Source organism: Pseudonaja textilis, chromosome 3, assembly GCF_049901715.1.
Source record: "Pseudonaja textilis isolate UNSWEBS1 chromosome 3, rPseTex1.2, whole genome shotgun sequence".
Taxonomy (NCBI): Eukaryota; Metazoa; Chordata; class Lepidosauria; order Squamata; family Elapidae; genus Pseudonaja; species Pseudonaja textilis.
Window position 1 is genome coordinate 154872559 of NC_141992.1, and position 25380 is coordinate 154897938.

Sequence of the window (25380 nt, forward strand, 5' to 3'; positions counted from 1 at the left end):
TTTTGCCCTGGGTTCTAATTCTATGGTGCAATCCGTGGCTTGATGGGGCAGTAAAACATTACATTCCTCTTCACTGAATGCCTCAGCCAAGTCTCTATATTGTTTGGGCACTTGGGGAGTACCTGGAAGAAGGTCTGAGGTAGTGGTTGCTGCTTCAGTTTCTGGGCCCAGGTTGGATGGTGGTTTCTTAGTGGGAGGAAGTGGGGCAGTGCTCCACTCCAATAATGATTTTTTGGAATCCATCCTCCCACTTGATGGTAGCAGCCCATTTATCTAGCCAAGCAAGTTCCAATATGACAGATTTTGACATTCTTGGAGCTACTATAAAACATATGAGTTCGCGGTGAGGACCCATCTCCAGTTTGATTAACTCTGTCATTTGGGTGGCTGGGGTCCCTCCAATTAATGTCCCACCCACTTGTTCAAATCTGATTGGGTGTTTTAATGGTTTAGTTTTTATGCCCAGTTGTTTGTTCTGCTTATTAATATTTGGATGGCATAAAGCAGACAGATCAACTCCACAAAGCATCCATACAAAGTCTTTTTTATTGGTTCATCAGACATCCTGTCAACTCACATTTATGATGAGGTTCTCTTTAATGTCCAATCCTTTTCATGTCTGAATTGTGGTGTAGAAAGATAAGGTCTCAACCCCATGATGATTGAAGCAGCTGCATGGTAATAGATTCAGGCAAGAGTAAGGGAGCTTCCGCCAACCCAACAAGGGTCAATTTAGTGACCAATCAGGGTTACAGATGTGACCACATTACATGGACTACATTTCCCAGGATACCTTAACTACATTTACCATGATGCATTCCCTTAAGGGGACAGCTCATAATTCCTAACTAACTATCCCAAATCCCATTAACTATAAACTGTCTGGACAGCACATGCCCAATTGTCCAACAATGGGGAGCCCAATAAGGCATCTAGAGCATTCGGTATCTATGACAGCTTTTTATTCCCCTGCCTCCCCATGTCAGGCACCACTAACTTCACTTTGATGATAAAAGGTGTGATGGATGCACTCACCATAGGATTATCTTTGTCTGGGTGTCCAGGGAGGCTGGGTTGGTTTGGAAGTTTGTTGCTCCCTTCTGCATGGAGAGGACCTTCTATGGTGTGTCTAGTAAAGCGGTTAGTGTCAGGGGGCTTCCCTTGACTTTTCTGCCCCCTGGTGGCTGTATCAGACCTCGGTTGTGGAGCTTGTAGAACAGGTGTGGGGGCCAGACAGTTGGCTGCTCTATGGCGACCCTGTCCACAATGATAACACTTTATCATTCTGGTGGTTTGGGCGGAGGCAGGTTCAGCAGGTCGGGTCAGCTGTCACCTGGCCACAGCTCTCCTACGAAGGCCTTCAGGTAGGGGTCTTTTTTGTTGGTTGATGTCGCGGTCTAAATTGAGGGTGGCCACATACCATGTTTGCAGGGTCTCTGGTATTCCCCTAATGTCACAGGCCTTCTTTACTTTTGGGTCAGTGGCATTTTTAAAATAGCGCAAGATTAATTTTTCAGGCCAATCTATGAGGTGGCTTGTGACCCTTCTAAAGTCCCATATAAAATCTGATAAGGGTTGCTTGCCCTGTTTCCTTTCCATTAATTTGTCCTCATTTTCAGCCACTGTCTCGATTCTCAAATCTGAGTCTCAGCAACTGAAGAAACAGATTGACATCCTGTAGTTCTGGGGCCTGTTCATAGTGCAATTGCACCACCCAGTCAGAAGCATCCCCCTCATTCATCCGATCTGTTATTGCAGTAACTAAATCACGTTCGGTTGCATATTGGTCTCCAAATTGGTCTATGTGAGACCAGATTTGAGTGAGGAAATAAGATAAATGTTCATGGTGCCCATCAAAATTGGCCTTGAACTGCATCTGGTCTGGCCTCATTCCCTGCATGAGGAAAGGTGGGTGGCTGCTTCCTGATGCCCATACAGATCTCTTTGTTGGGAAGGGATCGCTGATTCTCTCTGGGGCCAGGACGTTGCTGGCACTGGCATCCACTGGTACTGAATTCACCCTTGACCAGGATAGAATCGCCACCCTGGAGGGATACTTTCTGCAAGGGGTAAATTTCCTTTTGGGTGTGGGGGAGAAGGACTTGGAGATTGCAACATACCTGTTGTTGTCTGCATCTCTCGTTTCTCCCTTGTAATTCAATCCTGTTGGCCTTCTGATATAATTGGACTTCCAATATGCCTCCTTTGCAGTATGTAAAAGGCTTAATGGGATGAATTCTCCGGGCAGCTTTTTCTCTGGTCCATCTGACAACTTCTCCAGGAATCTGTTTCTTCGGGCTGGGCTCCTAAATCTTGCCTCTCTTCCACATGCCCTAACTCCTTCAAAGTGGGGCTGGGGGATTCAATTAATCTTCCAGTGCCCCCCTCCCCCAATGCCCTTCTGTCTCACCTCCCATGTTGGCTGATTCTTCGGATTGATCCATTGACGGAATAAATCCTGGGGTTTAGCACCCCTGATAGCTCCCTCTTGGGAGAGCTTAAAGTTGTTACAGTTCCGGATTATTGTCCGTGTTCCAGGGAAGATCCATTTCTGTCAGTAACTCCAAGACACACGCCATCTCAAAGTACTTTTTTTAGAACAGTACCCGACACATACTGGGGAAATCCGGAACTAAATCTTCCTGGCTTCCCCACAAAGTCCCAAGCTACAACCCATCTCCTTTTTTCTTCATGACCAGATCACGTGCACCAATCCCAAAGTTAGTTTTAATTCTTTCTGCGCAACACTCTGTAACCTTGAACTATCAAAAATAATATATTTTGTCTACTAAGAGCTGCTCAATTAACATCACCCACTCCCACTTTCTTCAACTATGTGGCAGCAATGAATTCCATAGCTGACACTAGGCTTCTCAGTAATGACTATGCTAGCTAGAGAATTCTAGGAGTTGAAGACGGCACTTAGCTTGGGAAAAGCCTAAACATGATTTAATATTCAGCAGAGTGTTTATGCGAGAGGTAGGAAATGGACAGGGTCAGCCAGCAATGAAGAAATGTCTCCAGTAGCAGTTGGTGAAGAACAGTTCTCTTTTCCTATTCCTCCTGAATAAACAAAACCATTTTCGGGTTGTTATAAAGGTAAGGAGTGCTGTTTTATTGTTTGCCTCAGGCAGCAGAATGTTTTTATGCAGACCTGAGAACAAAGACATCATATGTAGGTTGTGTTAGATCTGGGAGGATAGGTTCAAGGACGGAGACAAGACTCAGATAGCAACAACAGCTCTTTATTAGTGACTTCAGATCTGAGCGAAATATCCCAGCTGCAGCAGCCCCTTATATAGGGCTGGCTGTGGCTAGGCAGCCAATGACGGTGATTTGAGTTTGCCGCGCTTGGCTAGACCAATCACGGCAGCCCGTTTACTAGCCAATCGGATCAGTCTGAGGCGACTAATCACGATCCGCTATCAGCGGGCCAATCAGAGTTGCAGCCTTTTGAGCCTGCTAGTCCGGAACAGGTTGCTTCCAGCAGATACTACCCCAGCTGCTTATGTACCCTCTGCCTATAATATTCAAGCCTAATGCCTGAATCTCTCTCTGAGGATTGTGGCATAGAACTCCCAGTCAAAGGATGGCAGCCTTTCCTCTTTGTAGGCGGAAAGTTTTCAACTATTCTATAGTAGTTGAGAAATATTTCTCTATAGTTCCATCTGCACATATGGAAAGGCAAGTTTGAAGAACAGTCTCAGAATCCAAGCCTAGGAATACCTGTCAGGAATCATTTTAGAACTGGGATGGAGTAGCAGTTAAGAGACAATCTGTGAAAATCAGTAAATCTTTTTTCAAATTCCATTTTGTAGCCATTCTTTAGCAAAAGTCCATTTATTCTTTTATTGCTATATTAACCAAGGGTCTGCACTATCTTATATCTTTCTCACATTCAGTTAATTGGTCTTAGAGATTTAAACAATTTTAAATCCTCATTAGGACTTGATGGTATCAAAATAAAAGGTAATAGGATAAAAGATTTGCATAATGCAGAAGTTCCTTTGTTGTTCAAGGGAAATGCTTTTAAGTCATTATTTGAGGGTAAGGGGGCAAAATGAAAATGCTTTATGTTTGTTGGCCATATCAACATTTTCTACCTTTTAGAAAAGAACTAGAAGCTAATATATCTTTCTTGCAAAGTTTGTGCTGGGGCCTTTTAAAAACCCTCTATTTTAAAAGAGCACTTCGGGTTTCCTCTCTCCGCTGATTTTATCTTGCTGATTTTATGTTTCCTATTGACTAAATATACTTCGGTATTGTCTTAATTTTTGTTTTTTACCTATAATATTAATAGTTTATTGTTTGAATTAATTATTAAAAACTAATTCAAAATATATAAAAAGGCACAATATTGGTAATAATACACTACTTGTCACTGTAAATGTTAAAAATCATAATGAAATAATGCATAACACAAAAAGCTTTAAATCTGATTGTTTTATTTGTTTCAGGTTATTTTACACATTTCCCCCAAACAATATATTTTTGGGGTTGACAAACTTAGATTATATGCCATCGTGAAGACATTTCATTTTAAATCATATTACTTGGGAGGAATTCCGACCTCTCTAAGAGAACGGTGAGTGACAACCATCTTGAAGATAGGGACTGGTGCAGAGTGGTGAGGGTGCATGTTAGGCCCTGGCCATGCTGAATGCATTCTGGCCCCTGGATTGTGGTTTAGCTAGAGACTGTTGCCTTTCTTGGGTTTGGAATTGATGCCTGGTATGGATATTGTCATCATCTAGAAGCAACATTATATAGTGACTGAGGTGCATTTGGCTTGATATAGGTTAAAAGTTCTTCATGCTTGATGTAAGTTAACAGCAAGAATAGAACATCCAGCTGGATGACTAAATAATTCTTTCTTTCTTCTAAGCTGGAATGAAGAATTTTTAAGTGAAGTTTTTCTTTCTGGAAATTGAGCTTGCCGTTCAAATGATCTGGGGATAACATACAATCATAATATTTTTTTTTCCCAAAAAAGAAAGGACTTTTCAGGGGGCGTGATTACAGTTTTAGAATATATATATGGATTCCAGAATTTTCCATAGTATACTTTTTTTCGTACAAAAAATGCATTTGGTTTAAACATATGCAGTTATAAATAGTGCTAAGAAAAAAGTTTATTTTCTATATATAATTTTAAAAATACCTTATTCTTTGAATAAATATATATTTTGAAGAGAAGCACACAAACATAATTTAGAGATAAGTAAGAATCATTTATTTTCTCCTGTATGGTTAATTCTGCTTTCAACAGTCCGGTCACCACAGACACTTAGAATTAAACTTCAAACAACTTCAAAGAGGGTGTAAATTCTTTACCCTGATTTACAGCCATTGCAAAGTTTATTTACAGTATTTATTGGATTTTTTTACCCCACCTTTATTATTTTTATAAATATCTTAAGGCAGTTAACATAGTTAATGCTTCTTCCTTTTCCTATTTCCCCCACCAACAACCCTGTGTGTGGACTGGACTAAGAGACAGTGATTGGCCCAAAATCAACAGCTGGCTTTCATGCCTAAAGCAGGACTAGAACCATGGTTCCCTGCTTCCTAGCCTGGTGCCAAGACCAAATACTAGACCAAAGAGGCAATTACAACTGCAAATATAGTTTATGGAATTCATTCTGCTAGTGGAATGACAAAAGACAAGATATTTCCATAATACCAACTTTAAAACTGTGATTTGCTGGTTGCTGTAATTTACTTATTTTTGAAAGCAGGTTTAATATATCCACACCACCATTTCGTGGGTGCATGAAGAATATTAAAACCTCATTTGAACGTTCTATAAGCTTCTCTGACAGTTTTGGTGTCAGCAGAAAATGCCCGGATGACTGGAAGGTAAACCACTTCTTTTATTACTTGGCATTACTCCATAATGTTCACAATTCTTTTTATCATAATTCCTTTTAATTATTTAATCATAATGCCTCTAAATATTTCTAAAAGAAGACTTGCAATGGGATTTATGGTCCTATATGATCCAGAAATGTATAAATCTCACCATATGAGAGATCTGTTAATCTTATTATAAATAATAGAGAAGTAACCAGAATAAAGATTACTCACTTCATTTTAAAAAGAAAATATTTATCATCTACTTGTATTTTTTAGCTGATGAGAACTGCAAACTTTTTCAAGAATGGAGTTCTCGACTTAAGTGATCAAGATTTTCCATTCCCTGATAATTTCCAAGTTGGATTTGGTTTTCACACATTGGCAGTTAATGGAATGCTATTAAGTTATAATATACGGGTAAGAAAGGTTAATTATCTTTTGCTGTCTTTTAAAATACAGTCAAATTGGTTTCCTACAAATGCAAAATCTCAATATTTAAAAAAATATGTCTGTTTCTTTTTCTTCCTTTCAGCTTGCCGATTTTACCGTTTTCCTAAGAAATGGCTATGTAATTGTAAGCCTGGCTGATGAAGAAATCCAGTCCAGCAAAAAATGTGAAATTGGTTCAATGCATTACATAACAGTGATAAAAGAAGACGATACGTATGTTTGATGCTTTGGTCAAAACATAATTTTATTGTTTAATTTGATGCTTGTGAATGCTTAAACTGCATTAGAAGTAATATGTCATTGGATTTGGATTCTGAGAATGATTTGTTTTTCACAGAGGTATTTTTGAATATGACAACATTATCAATAACAAAATACAAAATTACTGTGTTGGGGTGGCATTTAGTTTGTAAGCCAAACTACATAGTGATGTGGTATATAATGAGAGCTTCAGTAACAGTTCCTAGAAGGGGATGTATAAATGATTTAATTAAATAATTAACTATTATTTCTGTATTATAATAGTTTTGCCATGATAATTTCACTTTTATGTATATTTTTGTCCTCCTAGGCTGAAGCTATTATTTGATGATATGCCTAACTCAAAAACAGTTGTAACTCCTGAAAGAAATTCAATGAATCGACCAATAAAACTGGGTGGAAACAACTTTGAAGGGTGTATGTCCAATATCTTTATTGAACGGTAAATCTATTATGTAATCATAGTTTATATATGGTAATCTATTTAATAGAGCAAACCACAAAAATTTCAACATGATTTTTAAAAGTACTAAACACCCAATGACCCATTGGATCATCCTTTCAGATATATTTGCAAGTGCAAAGGGACTGGCAGGGATTGTATGGGTATGGGAGCAACTTGTGACCTTCCCCGCACAGTTTCCCATTGACTTTCTCTCTGCAAACTTCCCAGGAAGGAAGTTGCAATTCCAAACCCACTAATATGCTCCCACCATTAGCCAGTCATGTGATCTCTTTTTCCCTGCAATCTTGCCAGAATAACTCTGTTATTCTGTTCTGTTCTGCTTCCCTACTGATTTGTGGGAAGATGTTAGGGAATGTTGTAAATGAAGACCACATGACTATGGCAATGATGCTGTACAGCAGCAGTGCAGCAGCACTGAAACAGCAAGAACTTTCCAAAATTTCACTCCTGTGGGAATAATGGGTCCCTGCATTCTGTAAGTTAATGCTTTTGAGTACCTTGGTTGAAAAGGTTTGTCCTATGATGCACCGTTTCATCCAGTTAAAAGTTACAGTTACAAGGGTTTTAGTGGAATATAGATTTTCATTTATGTTTTAATGACCAAACAGATTTACAGTAGCATGCCATATTAGAAGAAGATAAGGCTATATTTAGACAGAGTGCTAGTCATCATTTTTTAATCAATTGTGATCCAGGAGAAAGTATACAATATACATGTGATTAGAACTGTATCACATCATCAAATACATTTTGTAGTGTATCTTAGTGTTTTGTCTGTGCCTGTTTACTTTGAGTTCAAATCTCTAAGACCAGATAGGGTTTTGTTTCTTCTTTTTAAAAATATTTATTTAATTTTAGAAAAATACTTTGTCCTGTGTGGTCCTGGAGATTTAAATTCAAAGTAAATATGGTAGGCAGCTCTTGTCCATGCCTCTAAAAAACTTCAGTCCTTCCCTTTCCAAGTTTGCAGCTAATGTATTATTCAGATGAACAGCTAGTTCATTTATTCTTTTCCTTTTATTTTGAATATATTGAAATAAGCCTTTTTTGTTATTCCTATGATCCTTCTTTATCCATATCATGCTTTGCTTTCAGCAAATTCTTTTTCTTAAATAATCTATATATGCAATAATCAGTATCATTATACTTTTATCTCCATACTAGTTCACAGTCACCTGCTCAGGTTCAAAATTTAACCGATTCGGTTAGGACAAATGTGTCTCTAGGGTTTTGTATGATCCCAGAACGACAAAAGCCAATGCTGTTGAAAGAATTACCAGATAGACACCATCCAAAGATTTCAAAGGTTGGAAATTAAGTTTTGTTAAAAAATTATTTAATTTTTATGAATTCTGTTATACTGTACAACTGTATGTAAAATTTGCTATTACCTATTTTTATCATGAAAAATAATACAGAAAATAAACAGCAGGACCATGTAAAATTATAAGCAACAAAAAGAATGCAACAGCAGCAGTAAAATTCAACCAAAATTTGGAGGGAATAAATCTTCACTTGATACTGAAAAATTATAAGCCTAAATACCAACTGCAACTGATAGGGACACAATTAGAGCACATATATTCAGAACAGTGTCTGCAGTATTGTCCCATAATTAATAGCAAATTATCAACATTAAGATAGCATCTGTTCAAGGAAGAGCAGTTAGAGATAATTCAATATAATTCAATATAACATGTCTGTGCACGGATTTTAGATGAGATGGGAAACATCCTCCACCACTTGTATCTCGGCAGTCTGGTTATAAGCTACAATTGAAACTGAAGCTCATTTTTTTGGCCACCTAATGAGAAGAGAGGACTTGTTAGAAAAAACCCTAATGTTGGAAAAGATTGAAGGCAATAGGAGAAGGGAATGGCAGAGGATGAGATGGTTAGAGTGTCATCAATGCAGTGATCATGAATTTGGGCAAACTCTGGGAGATAGTGGAGGATAACCATATATGAAAGATATATGAATATATATTTATGGTATTTAATTAAAAGCAAATGGTATAAGATCCTTATAGACCCCTCTTTTTTTTTTTAACTAAAAATGATATCTCAGTAATTTTCATAAACTGATAGACTGCTGTCTTACAATGCTGTCATTTGCAAGTGTCATTACCTTTAATAAGAATCATTCAGGATTGTAGCACTAGTCAGTAAGGATAACTTGTTCATTGAATTATAATTGTATCTATAATCCATTTATAAAATAATAAGAATAAAGTAAAATTAAGTATGTAAGTTAGTATATATACCCCCAATTTCTAAACAGTTTTCTAGTGTTAATAAAAGACTTGTTCAAACATACAAAAGGAATTCTTTAAACATGGTATAATCGTTATAGAGTGAATTTTTTTTACATCTTATAACAATTAATTTGCAATCATAAAATCAAACAATATCCCTTTCTGTTATTTTGTTGGTTTCCAAATTAGTGGAATATAAAGTATAATTTAAAGAACAGAACAGAAGCTAAATGATATATAAAATGAGACATAAACATTTCAGAATGAAAGTTTAGAAGATAATAGGATCAGATTACTGGTACTAATTAATTGAAGGATATCTCTAAAAATGTCTTAAGATCTGTGACTGGAACTAAGAAATAAAGTGAAATTTTTGATAATCCAAATAGTAATAATAGTTGTTGCCCATTCTGCCTAAAGGAGAAGTGAAATCATGATTATTATAAGAAAAATATAACCCTGAATGCTTTTCTTCGTAATAAACCTCTATCTTGTATTCCTGTATTCCATCAATTCTAAATATATATATGTACATATTATTTCCATTTCCAGAAGAGGAAAAATATTGGCTATCTGACAGATTCAAATAGACAGCAGAACAAGAATGATTGTCCTTTACATGTTGAGTTAAATTTTGTCCCTGAAGCTTACCACTTTGGCAATAATCCAGGAACTTATTTGTTGTTTTCAGTATCCCAAACATCAACAGACAGGTAATGGGATGAATTGTTATTTTGTTCTAAGTAGAAAGCAGTATCTGAAATTTAAGCCTCAAGTAAAGTCCAAGCTTTTGATCCATTGGAATATATACATATATGTATACATGATCATATGTGTACGATCTCTCTCTCTCTCTCTCTTCTCCTTTCTCATACACACATTGAATGGATGTTTATATGGGAGGGCTGGCAACTAGATCCTATGTTTAGTCTTGTTGTGATACACAATGTGTCTATATGCTGCTGTGTGAGCTTATATTTTGTGTTCCTCATTACCTTAAGTAATTTTTTTCAGACAAGGTCCTAAAGAACAAATTATGTTTAATAGAAGTAGTATAAGAAAATATGGCATTTGATCATTTCTACGATAATATGGCTTCAGCTTTATGACTGCAGCCAGTTAAAATCTCTAACTTAGAAGCTCAGTAGATAATTTTTAGCAAACCCCAACTCTCTTTTACAAACACCAGAATGCAAACCAGATAAAAACTATAGAAGCAGAGCATTAATAGTAACAGAAATGAGAAGTAAAACACATTCTATTTCTACATAGCTTTCTCTTTTTCTGCCTTTTCTGATTTTTATTTTTATATGTTTGTGTATTCAAGATCCCATTTTGCTGTTGATGTTCGTACATCATCCTCTAGGGGAATGGTCTTCTTCATGGGAGATCAGATGGGGAACAGATATGTTGCTCTTTACCTTTCAAAAGGACGCTATGTCCTTGCAGTTGCCTATGATGGAAAAAAGATAAAAATCAAGAGCAAAGCCAAATACAGTGATGGACAATGGCATATGGTGAGGATGGGTGGCTTATGTTTTTTTCTAAACAGCTGTTAGTTATTTATTAGAGTATATCAATTTATCACAATGTCTAGACATTCAACACCAGAAGTCAGCAATGCTTTCACTATATAAAAGGTTTAATTAAAATTAGATTCCCCCCCCCCAAAAAAAACAGGTTAATGAAAATCTGTTTATGTTTCAAGTTTTAAGATTGTTTTTCACTGAGATTCAAACATTCTTCTAAAAAATTTAAGTGATGATTTGATTGCTTATTGTACCCTATGACTATTAAGTGTTGTACCTTATGATTCTTGACTATTGATGAACGTATCTTTTCTTTTATGTATACTGACAGCATATGCACCAAAATAAATTCCTTCCATGTCCAGTCACATTTGGCCAATAAAGAATTCTCTTCTCTTCTCTTCTCTTCTCTTCTCTTCTCTTCTCTTCTCTTCTCTTCTCTTCTCTTCTCTTCTCTTCTCTTCTCTTCCCTTCCCTTCCCTTCCCTTCCCTTCCCTTCCCTTCCCTTATCCTATCCTATCCTATCCTATCCTATCCTATCCTATCCTATCCTATCCTATCCTATTCTAATGTGTTTGTAAGAACCATGCTGCCAACCGTTATTCGATCTCCAGTTCTGTCTGTCCGCTATGCTCTAGGCCCCTTCCTTTATTAAATGTTGTCATCATGTGCCACCAAAGAAACATGTCTTCTCTGTTGCAGTCCTGACCCTCCCTAGAGATAGATATATCTCCTACTCTCCAAGAATTTGGGAAGTCTCTTAAGACCTGGCTTGGTTCCTATGCCTGGTGTTCGAGGATTTGGAGTACTCTGACAAACATTTCTTAAATGTTCCTGATGTGGTTCAGTGTGGGCAGCCATGCTTCTTGGGTTACATATTTTAAATATTATAAGTTTCCCAGAGCTTTTTTGGAATCAGGTAGCCTCAAAACCCAATATATAGTTAAATGTATAAATAGCTTCTGCTTTCAATACACTGTGAATATTCAGCAGATTTTATTTGTTTGTTGTGTTTATTTTTAAAATGTGCTTTTTAAAATCTAAGGTCAATTAAGTATTCCTTAATCACCATTTGATATGTCGGTTTAAGATTATGTTTCTCTTCTGAAAAGGTGGCATTCAGCATGAGTGAAAAGAAAATACGCCTGGTAATTGATGGTTTGAAGACTCGGGAAGAAAACCTACCATCTTCTTATCCTTATTCCCAGATAAACACATCAATATATCTAGGAGCTGTTCCACCATTAAACATTCAGGTAAAAAAGGAGAAGTTGTCCAATATGAATTTAAGTGGTTTTTTACCCCAGATCATCTATAATTGCCAAGGCAGCAAATGTTTCTTTTTCTCTTTCAATTCTTTGTTATTAACGGAAAGCTAAAGTATAATATGCATGTCATCTTTTCACTTGACTGTCACTGGACTGTCTTCATTTTGCCAGACCTCTACTAATCTTACCCTATAAACTCCATGGGGTGAAGATTGTAATATAGCATATATATACTAATATTATTATTCCAATCTATGTTGGGTGTATGTATCTTCAGAATATTCCAAAGAAGAGTTTTGTGGGCTGCTTGAGAAACTTTCAAGTTGGGAGAAAACACATGTATACTTACCAGAAAAGCAATGGTGTCCTACCTTGCTTGGACAATATTTTGGAGAATGGTGTTTCATTTTTCAACGAAGGAGGATATATTGTGATTGGTGAGTATAATAGAAGGATTTATTTAAGCTGATCTAAAATTCTGCATGCATGTTGTCCTCCTACCACATGAGCACAGCACTATGGATACACAGGAAGGAATCCATAGAGCTTCTCTCTTTTATTAAATAGCTACTCAAAGAACTCTTGAATGAAGCAGTGTGAAACTGAGCAATACTTTTAATTTTCTTTTGAATGGAACTATTCCTTTTTTAATTCCAGAAAATACCTTTTTAATAAACATCGAATATAGGATTGCATTTAGCATACGTCCAAGAAGTTTCACTGGCATTTTAATTCATGCTGGCAGCAATCAACAAAACTATTTAACTCTTTACATGAAAGGAGGCATGGTAGGAATGATTTTTGTCTTGTTCTCTTATCTCAAATGTTCCATTGTGGTGGGGCTGGGAGGGAGAGAATGAGCCTGGCCTGGAGTTCCTGAAATGCATGACCATTTTGAGGGATCTTTTATAGCTGTGGTCGCCCAATATATTGCTGGTGTGCCTATTATGCCCTTTGACTCATCTGATTACTTAAAAGGATTTGAAGTGGGAAACTGGCGTCAAGCAAAGGAAGTCCGGCCATCACTTTATTTCCTAGAATGCTTCTGGCTTTACACAGGCCTTAAGAATTCTTTAAGAATGAAATGGTGCAACCGAGGACTTATTAGAGGGTGAATTTGGAAAAAAATAAAGAGGAAATGATAAAAGTACCCTTGGATTTTGACAAAATGACATAGAAAATCTTCAGTTTGCCTCTCTGAGAAATAAATATTTTGTAATTAGCTTTGCCTTCCATGGTAGTCTTTTTATTTGAATACCTATAATATTCAGTCATCAATCCAGATAAAGCCATCATCCCCCAAAATAGAAATTTGACAGAGATGTGGTTTTCATATTCTTTATTTTTACAAACTGAGATATTAGACCACAGTACACAAATCATACGATAATGTTAAGTCTGGCCTGACCTCCCACCAAAAAAGGAAGACGAAGGGTGTCCTCTATAAACAGTATTTGGATGGAATTATATTAAAAGATTACTGTTGAGTTTTATGGTACAAGATGTACATATGGTGGATGCTTCTGAGATTGATAAAATCTATCCCTTTCCCATGTTAATGGCAGTACTAGCTGGCTTACTCTCCTGTATGTGTGTTGTTCTAAGTTGCCAGAGACCAGTAAAATTAGCAGTCCAACCCAGGGGGAAACCTGTTGAAAAGCTTCAGGTTAGCGAAATACAGAATTTTAAAGTTTTCTCCGGGAACTCTCAACAGATGGTAACCTTCCTGAAGCATAGCAATCTGAAGAACAGCAGTCTATTTCTAAAAGTGCTGATAATATTAGTATAGCTCAGAAAGTCTGACAAAGATGTGTTCCTTGTGTGTATTTTTATATTTAAATGTATTCTTATTGTTGGTAGTAATTGAAAAGTGTTCTCCTTTTGTCAGCTCACTGCCTCTGGTAATAATGGTGCTGGCGAATTTTCTCTGTCAGTCACACTTCAGCAATCTCTGTGCGATGGACAGTGGCACTCTGTAGCAGGTATAGTGTAGTTTCATTCATTATTTGTTTAAGGAGAGGGCAAAGTGTAAGTCAATGTGAAAGAACTTCACAAAGAACTTCCAAGAGACAAATTTAACTCTTTCAAAGTAATCCTTATAGACAACTAGAGGTTTGCCTAAAACAACTTATTGATAACAAAGTTTTATGAAAGTTGGCATAATTATTTTTGCTGTTTTCCTTATAATGTACCCTTGATAATTTTCTGATATATTTCATCATTCGAATATTAGATAAATACATGAATGCGGTAACTTAAATTTGTATGACAAAAAAGTATGATTGAAGACCAAATGATATTGTATGTCATCTAAATATAATATTGGCCTAACATCTATTTTCTCCTTTGAAAATTATCATTTGGAGAAGGAATATTTTACAATATAGATGGGAGAAGGGAATTTTTATGTTTTAGCCTGCTTTCCTTGAGATTTATTTCTCCTTAATGAGCTTCTTTCTGCAAAAGGTTCAAGACTCAAGTTTTGCAAGATAAAAATATAATCAACTCTATAAGAGTAGTTGTAAAGTTGGATAGGCAGGGAGGCTCACAGTATACATTTTAAAATAAATAAATGGGGAAGAGCAATTTGGAGGTAGATATTAATAGAACATTTAAATATGAGACATATTTCATGGTGCAGCATAACTTCCCTCTTAGAATTATTTCATGATTACTGCATTTACCCATCACTGAAAGGATTAACTTAGAATGTTATAAAGCAAATTATTTTCAGATACATTGAGAAATAGAATTGAAGGAAAAGCATGTATTTATTTATTTGTAGTTAGTCAGCTATTGTTTCGGGGGGAATATGGAACTGATTTATTCATCTTATTTTTACAGTGTCTCAGAAGCAGAATATTATCTACTTAGATGTAGACACAAACAGAAATTATACTGCTGCACTATCACCTAAGCTTTCTACCAGCCATGCTCAGCCACTCTATTTTGGAAGAGTTCCAGGTATGAGATTTCTTTGTTTTGGAAGAAAAATAAGTAACTGTGATAATCCTCATTTAAAAACAGCTAAGTTTCTGTCTCATCCATTATGAACATTCCTCTCTCTGATGATCAAAACAAAATCCATTGTTAATTGCCTGAATGGACATTATTATCATTTTAAAAATAAACATGTGCAGGAGCTCGGGGTGAAAAATAATCAGATTACTCAAGAGCAGGGGTTTTATTATCATTTTGAGAAATGGCCCTGTTCTAACTAGGTATTTTTTTTATCAGGAAGGAAGATTTTATTGATTCTATTTTCCTTTATTTAATGCAACTGGTAGTGATGTTGGTCAGAGGAAACAATATCTTTTGGGCACAAGTGTAGCAGAAGAATAGTTACAGTCCCGTCTAATCATGCATTCTAAATATTGGTCAGGATTTGTTGTAATTCTTACATACAGTTTTAAATGAGACATATTAATTACAACTATATAATTATGATACCAGTGGTGGGATTCAATTTTTTTTAACTACCAGTTCTATGGGCGTGGCTTGGTGGGCATAGCAGTGGAAGGATACTATAAAATCTCCAGTCAGAGGTGGTATTTGCCGGTTCTCCAAACTACTCAAAATTTCCACTACCAGTTCTCCAGAACTGGTCAGAACCCTATATCCTAAAATTTACAGTATAATCTTGAACCAGCACTTTAGGAAATTTATGGTACCTCTGTACATTGTTCCTTTCCGTATGTGTGCATACATGACAATGGTATCATACAGGTGGAATTCAGCAGGTTCTGACCGGTTCTGGAGAACCAGTAGCAGAAATTTTGAGTAATTTGGAGAACCAGAAAATATTACCTCTGACTGAAGATTTTACAGTATCCTTCCCCAGCCATGCCCACCAAGCCATGCCCACAGAACCGGTAGTAAAAAAAAGTTTGAATCCCACCACTGTAGTGTACTATTGTGAATATATGTGTTAATAGAGAGGGAGAAAGCAAATCAGCTAGCTACTTCATCATCATCATTATTATTATTGTCATTGTTCCTTAATTCTTCACAAAGTTTATATAACTGTGTCAGAGAAATGGCTCCTATATGTATATTATAGCAGACTATATTTAATATGTATTATGCAAATTCAAAAAAATGATAATCGCATTGCTATGCATCATTACCAGCTTGCTTTAAATGGAAACAAGAACAGCATATTTCATTCAAATATATGTGGATAAAAATATTATCAGACTGTTATTTTCAACAATATCCAATTGTTCATACATTATATAATCAATTTTTGTACTTTGTCTTTACAGTTAATTTGGAAACACCATGGCTTCCAATTCAGGATGTGTTCCTTGGCTGTTTAAAGAATATGAAAATTAATGACAAATCTATCTTACTAAACAAAATGTCAAACATTCATGGTGTTGTCAGCCTGGAAGGGTGTCCTGCCTATTAACTGCTCCATCATTTAATGTGCTATATGGGTAGCCAAAATATGGTTTGATCTCTTTCTATGGTCTTTTGCCCTTGTTTCCATCACAGTTCAAATATATGTTTTCATAATTGAGGTCTGTGTTGTCTTTCTTTGAGGTTTCTTGAAGCTTTTGTGGTCCTATGTACAAACTGTCTTTGATAAAGCCACTTGAAATATAAAATGACCTTCTAATATAATATGGTGATATTCTGCTTTCAACAACAGTTGAGTATATACTTAGAGCAATTGCACTGACAAAATGCTGACTCCTAAGGCTCTGAAATGAAAAGAACTCCCAAAATAAGAATTGGAAGATTCCTTGGACACAAATAGAACTGGATTTCACAGATAAAATGTGGAAAAATACACTGAAATATACATTGAGTAATTAATAAAAAATAATTTAAATTGAGTATGAAGCACTTTAAGATATTTGGCATACTGGAGGTGATAGTCTCAAGAGTTCTATGACCAAACAAATGCAATTTTCATTTTGGAATTTTTTTGAAAATATCACTATGTTTATTGCACTTACATACTTCCATACTTCCAAAAGTTTGACTAAATACTGACAATGAGTGTATAGGGTAAATTTATATAATTTAGCTTTTGTATAATAGAAATCTGAACATATTTTGCTTGTGTTAAGAAAATGAAGGTGGTTTAATCCTTTGAGAGCCTCAACCTGAAGTTGGAAGATCTGCAATCAAAAGCCTTTTTTAAAAATATAATTTTATAATTTGGCTGAATGATTTATAAATAGCCTAGATTGTAATTTTATGCAGGGTTTCTTACAAATTTTCTTTAACCTATATATTGCACTGACCACTTAAAAAATTAAGAAATACTAATTAGGAATAACCAACTGAAGCATGCCATCACTATACTACCAATTTTTTTAAAAAAATGTTTATTATAATAAACTCAAAGTCAAAAATATTAGCTGTGTAATCCTATGGTGCTTCCATTCTTGAAAGCCCGTTTACACCAGTGCATCAGCAGCAAAGTATATCTGGCACTCAAATGTTGAATAAATGTTGAAAAGCAGACCTGTTATGCTACCATTTGTTGCAATTCTTGCTCACCAGAAGAACTCAAGTTTTAAAAAATTAATCCCATTTGTAATTCTAGGTTGCATGTCTCCAGTCTTAAAACAGTATAATTCTAAGATGGTTGTGGCATAATGCAGAGGGACACCTGGTGGTATGCTGATAAATATTTGAGAACTGGTTCTGCCTACTCCCTTGCTGCTGCTGCACTACTATTCTCCCCCAAAATGGGTGATGCTGGGACACAGAGGAATTTAATTTTAACTTAGTTCAGATAATATGATTATTCTTATATATTTAATATTTCTTGTCTTACAACACATTTAAAGTTACAGTCTGGTAACAACTTTTGGAGACATTCTGAGGACCTCCAGAAGTTATACTCTTATAACATTATTGAGTGTAATAAAAATAGGAATACAGGTTAAATTTGGAATAGTCCTCAGGTTAAAACCATTCATTCAGCAATTATTCAACGTTACGACAGCACTGAAAAAATGGTATTGGTGATTGGTCCTCAAAGTTCCCGCTATTGCAGCATCCCTGCGATCACCTGATCACTATTTCTGATGTTTCCTGCCCCCTTCCCACAAGCAGGGCAGGGAATTCCTGATCATATGTGGTCTGTGCTTAACTATGGGAAATGGGACTGTCAGAATTGCCACAGTAATATATTTGGCACAAATATTGTATTCAATAGGGCTTGCACCAGAAATCTCAGAGGATTATGAAAACTATTTCACACCATTGAATAATAAACAAAAGATTAGGGGTGGGATGCTACCGGTTTGGTCTGGTTCTATAGAACCTGTAGCTGCAAAGATCAGCTGACACCAAACTGGTTCAGTGTTTAGCCCACTCGCCTGCCTGGGCTCTAGGCTGTCCTTTATTCCCTACTTTTTCCTCCTCAGATGCTTTGTGTGGCACAGCTGAGGTTGAAAAAGCAGGAAACGAGGATTTTCAAATACTGAGCACCCGTGCACTTGTCAGCTGCCCAGGTGGCACAGCTGATGATTTCTTGCAAATGCTGCACGCACAATGGTCCCCAGTTTGAAGAACTGGCAAATCGCTCCACTGGCTGGCCCCTCCCTCCCTCCCCGCCCACTCACTCCTTACCTGGCATGGAAGCCTTCCAACTTGCCTGGTTTGGTAAGTTGCTATTTTTCCTTTTTTCCCCCCGACCTTCTGGTCTGCCAAGAGATTTAGATTAGCTAGAAAGCAGGAAATCCTTGGATTTCCTGCTTTCTAGCTAATCTAAAAGCAGAGCCGAACCTTCCTTAGGACTGGAGCTTTTCAGTGCAGACTCAGATAGCCGATTGCAGATAGATAGATCTCTAAATTAATCTGTGATTCTGTGAGCAACTCAATCTGCCTGCCTGCTTTGCCTGCTTTTGGGTAAAAGTCACTCTTTTTTAAAAATAAAAAATTCAATATTTACATACATGGTGTGTTGTGAATTAATTTTGTGAGTTTGTTTGCTTGCAAATTTCTGAGTTTGCTTGTAAACAAATTTTATGTGACAGACTCAGGTAAGCGATTGCAGATAGATCTCTAAATTAATCTTTGATTCTGTGAGCAACTCAATCCGCCTGCCTGCTTTGCCTGCTTTTGGGTAAAAGTTGCTCTTTTTTTAAATAAAAAATCAATATTTACATAAATATTTATAATATTTTCATAAAAGCCATGCTCACCCAGTCACATGACCACCAAGCCATGCCCAGTCAGCAAGCCACACCTACCCAGTCACATGACCATCAAGCCACACCCATAAATTAGGCCACACCCACAGAACTGGTTATTAAGAAATTTGAATCCCACCCCTGCAAAAGATCATACGTTGCACCTACTACACCTTCTATAACTTTCAGACAAATACAAGAATAGGTCCACATTAAAATAGTCTAAAGATAGGTTAATATTTCACGAAGCATTCAGCTCGATTGTTGCAATGTAGGAAAGGGCATGAAAAGTCACCACAAGCACTCCTAAGCATTATCCTTCTCATCTTTTCTACTACCTTCTCTTATTGGTATCTTATTTTACTCTGTTGTTTGTATGTACACTGAGAGTTTATGCACCGGAGACCAATTTGTTGTGTGTCCAATCACACTTGGCCAATAAAGAATTCAATTCAATTCAATTCAATTCAATTCAATTCAATTCTATTCTATTCTATTCTATTCTATTCTATTCCCATTCCCAACACCAAGATCACCCCTAAACCATGTACCTGAAGAACTGCAAGCACATTTAGGACAGGCAATCTCTTCGCATATTAAAATGGAGAAACCTCCCAAGATAAATTAGCACTTATTGGTATATTAGGTTTGTGCTTTGGCTTACTTGTATAATTCATCACATTTTTTTTGTAAACCATCTATGAGTTCAAGTAATACACTCCATAGCAGTAAAATTCAACAATATGTTTTACCACAGGACAAAGGAGCCATGCTGATGCTGTTCCTACCAGTTTCTTTTGCTTTCTAATCATCCCTGCCCTCTTCTCTTGTTCCACTTTGTATAATATGTATACAAACATCTGGTGACTAAAAAAGGGAACAAGCACATTCATATGCATCTAATGTATCATTAAACAAGTGTCTATTTGCAGCTGCAACTAGCAATTATTCGTCCTACTATTTTCCCATGCTTCCTTTTCTCTAGTTTCCTGCTTCCGAAAGTCAGCTGAAACATTCTTCTCTTGCACAAGGAAAGCTTCAAATGTGCCTAGAAAAATTACAATATCTAAGTCACACTATGGAAATTCAACAGAATATTGCAACAAATCCTTTTTGCTATGATTGCTCATTCTTTTGTTTCAGCCAATGAAATCTAGCCATCATAACTTTTTCTAAGGTTTTATGACAATTTTATCAACCCTCTAAGCATAATTTCTTCATTTATAAGGAAACATGTAATTAAAAATGAGAAAAATGAAAGGTGATCAAAAATGGATATTTTATTCTCGCAAACACTCCAATGGAGTACTTGACAAACTGGCTCCGCTTTGGCCATCTGTATTTTCTCCAAGGCAGGTCAAAACATTTTTGCAGGTGCTTTACTGGAATTCTTACGAAGATATATGCCCTTCTTTTGCTTTCCTGATTTCTGAATTGGAAAAAAAAATTATCAAGGAAGAAAGAAGAAAGAAAGAATGAGCTTTCCCTTTTAGATTTAAGATTTAGATTTTTAGATATTTAGCGTTATTAACTCTAGAAAGGAACTGTGCATTCAGTAATCTAGTGAACAAAACACTGCCTTTAGGACTTGATTATGACTATAATACTCATATATTAAATACCTTGTTTAATTATAACCTTTAAAAATACTTGAATTCAATCATGCTTTAGTATAGCGTTTCTGAACCCTAGAATCTTGATGTACAAATCATGCACAGCTTTGTTTTTCAAATACAAAAGATATGTCTTTCTTGAAAGCAATGTTCTCTCAAGCAGGCTATAGCATTTGTCAGCTGTAGCCTCAGATTAAGTTCAGCATCCAGTTTCTTCTGATTTGGAATGACAGTAAGGATCAGCACAACATATTTTGTTGTTTTGGGTAAAGGATTAAATCCTACTTCCTCCCCTCCTCATTCAATTACATAAAAAAACCTAACAGGATTAGCAGGGGAATTTTATTTCGTATACTGAACTTAGTACACAAGGCTACATTAGTACAATGCAAGACGTTTCAAATTGTTTTATATTACAACTCCCATAAGCACTTTCAATTGGCCATGCTGATTGAAACTGACAGAAATCAAAAACCCCATGAACGTTCTAGTTTGCAGTTTCTCAATCTTAGCAACTTAAAGTATAGGTTTCTACTCCCAGAATTCCCCAACTCATATGGATAATGAGAAATCTGGGATTTCAAGTCCATACATCTTAAGGTTGCCAAAGTTGAAACTGACCTGGAGAGCACCAGTTTATCTATCTAAAGTTTAGGAAACATAAGTCGGGCCATATGACATAAAAATTGTTGATGAAATCTCATTGCTTTTCTCTACCCTCCATCATATATTTCCTAATGGTTCCACTTATCTACTGAAACTGCCAACTTCAACAGAACATGGGGAAAGTTTTATTTGAAACTTCTGCTCTAGAAATAAATAAACTAACATGGCAATTGCATTGTTAATTTACAGGCCAAGCTGTACAAGGTTTGGAAGAAGTATAATTACATTTCCCATCATTTTGTGATGCTTAAAAGTTTCAAACGGAGAAAAAAATAGAAAAAAAAACCTGTGCCAGTGCCTCCAGCCGGTTCTCCTGCTACAGTTTGTTATCTGTCATGCTAATATTCGGATTTTCACCTACTCACAGAGTATGAAATATTTACATATGCATTTCATAGAGGAAAACTCAATGCTGGAATAGAAAACCACCAGAATGTAGTGTTTAACGATTTCCCATTATGTATTTTGAAGCCATCTCTTTCCCTTAGCACTTCAGGCCAGTTGTCCCGAGAATGAAGGACAGAGTGCCATCTTACCTATTTTGACTAGTAAATCCATTTGAAGAGCAGTAATTATAAGCAGCACCCTCTCCTGCTTCTGCTGGTTTACTCATACTTTTGGCCTTCTATACCTGCGTTTCCTTCAATACCAGAACAGGAGAATATAGTCATACCTAGCTTAGAGTTTCAGAACCAAAGCAAGAAGCCTTGAGCAGATTGTTCTAAGCATCAACACTCCGCTGCCTACATAAAATGCTGTTGTTGAAATGTTCATGAAAATTATTATGTTTGAATGTGCATATTTAATGTGTTAGGTTGCGGAAAATTCTTCCACTTTCGGGAGTTACTGAATAAAATGAACACTTGCATCAGTTTTATCCCTAAATTATAGACTAAGCTTTATTATTGTTTCAAGCACATGCAGCAGAATCTGTAGAATATTACCCTCAAATTATATATGAGACATCAGATAGAAACACATTTGCCGTCTTTAATTTTTAAAAATTAAAAAAGAAAATTGATAAATTAAAATAATCTTTAAAAAGGCCTTCCATAATCAAGCAAATGTGGGTACTATTTATTATTGTCTAGAAGAAGATAATCCTTAACATTTTTGGTGGCTTATGGAAAATGTCCAATTTTTTAATTTCAAGTGGCCACGTGATCACTTTTGACATGTTGGGAAAGGAAGCATTTAACTCTTTTTTTAAATGACATTTCCTCACTTGAAAGAACTTGGACCTATTTTCTTCTGTAGTCTTAACAATGTATGGAGGAGAGGATAAAAGAGATAATATATAATATACCTAAGGAAGTAGCCATGTGCAACATAGCTAAGCACCTCACAAAATACCAAAAGTTGATATATTTTTCTCCAATTTAAATTGCTATTACATGTTACTGTTAGATGTTTAACAGCATAAACCGTAATTTCTTGCAAAGATAAACAATGCCAGATTCCAGAGTTTCATACCATTCACAGATATCAAGGTTATCAAAACAAATGAAAAGGAAGAAAAACAGATGAAAAATCCTGCTCCTACTCCTATAGGTTTCCAAAATAACAATGTGACCACGGGGAAAATTGCCTATCTATGCTTTTAGTTTCTCTGAGAAATCAATAAAATTCTATCTCTGAAAGCCTATTATTATTATTATTTTGCTAGTTTACTGAATCTATTTGCTATGATATCTAGAAATGGCTTGGATATTGTCACTGAATTCTGCACATTTCCCCATTATTCCAGTATACTATCTACAGTTTCATTGGTAGAAAAACAATCTGATTTGTCCCAATATTTACTTCCCAACTGCCATCAAAGCTGTATGTCTGCCTATTATCAAGGACAATGCAGAATTAATAACTGGATTTTACAGCTTAAAAATTGTTCTTTCATCATCCAATCAGTCCTTGAGCAAAATCTGGATGCAGCATAAAATGATGATATGAGGCTTCTCTACGGCTTAAAAATCTGAACCAATTATCTAGCAACTCAGCTTCTCTTTCAGAGTTGACAAGTGGATGGATTCCCTTAGATGAGAATTCCAGTCTTCAAGGAGCTTCTAGAATTTCCTATTTTCTGTAGCCAGCTGTTCTCATTCTTTTCATTTCTTTACCCAGGCCTTCAGTGGGGCAAATAAAATACTTCATTCATCATGCTTATCACCTTTTATCTGTGTTTTTGATTTTATCATTTCTTTGATTGATGTAAGCCTCCTGCAATTGAGAATGGGGTAGCGTACAAGTTTAATCAACTATAGTTGATAGCAAGTCAGCCAGAAGTTTAGATATATAAATCTCTGAAGAAAATACATTGGGAGAAATGCCATATATTGGTGATGTTTATCAGTATGAATTTTGCAAAGAATAAGATTACTATTTGCTTTCACAAAAATATTCTGAACCAGTTCTGTGATTCTGTAAAGAATACTATTTTAAATTATGTGACAAATTTTAAAATGTCACTATAGTATTTCCAATTTGAATGAAGAACACAGAAGGGGTGTTTTAAAAAAAGCAAAATACTACCTGTGTAGTGCTTTTTTTTCTTTAAAAGGCAACTGGACTATTTTTTCCTTAAGAAAACATTTTGCTTCTCATCCAAGAAGCTTAATCAGTTCTGATGGTGGGGAATGGAATGACAGATTCTGAGAAGATGGTGGTGGTGGTGGAAGAATTGTATTTATTTGCAGTCATTAGCACTCTCTGAGAACTTTTGAGGAAACCTGGAGGTTTATCTATAGCCTCAGGGTCATCTGAAATCAGGGTGCAATTGGTTGTGGAATCTTACCTGTTCCTCTGTAATTATAAACCGGTCTTTTTCAATATACTGCATGCACTTTAAAAGAGGTGGGGCTTCAACTGCACAGCTGTGGCTGCCATCTTGACTTGTTTTGCTATCCCACAGCATATATCTCTGGAAGGGTAAGGAATAAGGAAATTATTAGGGAATAATTTCGATGAATGAATTCAGTGTATGGATTGCTTGACCATAATTTATTGGCTGGGTTGGCAAAACACAAAACTATTAGCAATTGTTTACAAAGCACGGCAGCTGAATTCTCACAGTATGCTGTGGCACAAACAAGCACACTAACTATGGCTTAGTGGAAAACATAAGCCCATTTTTTTAGAATTTCTCTGTAACAGGCTAAAAATAAACTCTTAGCTTACATCTTGAGACATCTACTTTATTTAGAACTGACAACAATCACATGAATAAATGTCTGACATGGGAAGAAACAAAAAGCACTTGAGATTAATTTTACAGTATGCAAAGCCTTGCAAGATATTTCAGGAATCTTTGGAATATTTCTGATCTTTTTAAAATTTGTAAATAAATAGTTTTTTTAAAAAAATGCTGCAGAAAGGGGACCTGTTAAAAATATCGATTAAACAATATTTTTGTTACTGAATATCAAAACCCAACTATTCTTACCTAAAAGAACTTTTGTATTGGTTAAAACAGTAATAAAATGACCAATTAGCAATTTAAGACCCCGACTTAAAACGTTAACGGGATGCAGGATAAATCTGACCGATGTTCTTAATAAAGGGCATCGAGCATCCACAATAATAAAGCAAGCGGTGGATTTTTTTATTTTTATTTTTTTTTAAATCCCGGCCACATAACTCAGTATTTCTCAACTTCCAGCTGCTCCTTTCCGAAGTCAGAAAGATACGCCCTCTGTTACGTATGAAGCTAGTGGAAACCCCCAGTGAATTCAATAGGGCTCAGTCTCAGCTACGTGTGGGAGATGACAGATTCAGTTCCCCATCAACCCGGCTCCAGATAAACGACTCGTACGCCCGGCGGCATCACCGTAGCTTAGAACGGGCTGGACATCGCTCCAAAGCTC

At 36.1% G+C, this 25380-nt stretch overlaps 1 protein-coding gene across 2 annotated transcripts in view; it reads left to right on the forward strand.

The window, feature by feature from the left end:
• The window catches only part of LAMA3 (laminin subunit alpha 3), a 130063-nt gene extending 113457 nt beyond the window's left edge, over window positions 1–16606 (forward strand). For both annotated transcript variants that reach the window (XM_087931160.1, XM_026699292.2), the window contains exons 62-75: window positions 4458–4585; window positions 5739–5859; window positions 6133–6273; window positions 6389–6519; window positions 6878–7009; window positions 8198–8339; window positions 9840–10000; window positions 10615–10804; window positions 11929–12072; window positions 12362–12521; window positions 12742–12872; window positions 13973–14066; window positions 14929–15048; window positions 16350–16606. In XM_087931160.1, coding sequence (XP_087787286.1) covers window positions 4458–4585; window positions 5739–5859; window positions 6133–6273; window positions 6389–6519; window positions 6878–7009; window positions 8198–8339; window positions 9840–10000; window positions 10615–10804; window positions 11929–12072; window positions 12362–12521; window positions 12742–12872; window positions 13973–14066; window positions 14929–15048; window positions 16350–16495 — 1941 coding nt within the window. In that variant the 3' untranslated portion in view covers window positions 16496–16606. The remainder of the gene's footprint in view (window positions 1–4457; window positions 4586–5738; window positions 5860–6132; window positions 6274–6388; window positions 6520–6877; window positions 7010–8197; window positions 8340–9839; window positions 10001–10614; window positions 10805–11928; window positions 12073–12361; window positions 12522–12741; window positions 12873–13972; window positions 14067–14928; window positions 15049–16349) is intronic.
• The last annotated feature ends 8774 nt before the right edge of the window (window positions 16607–25380 follow it).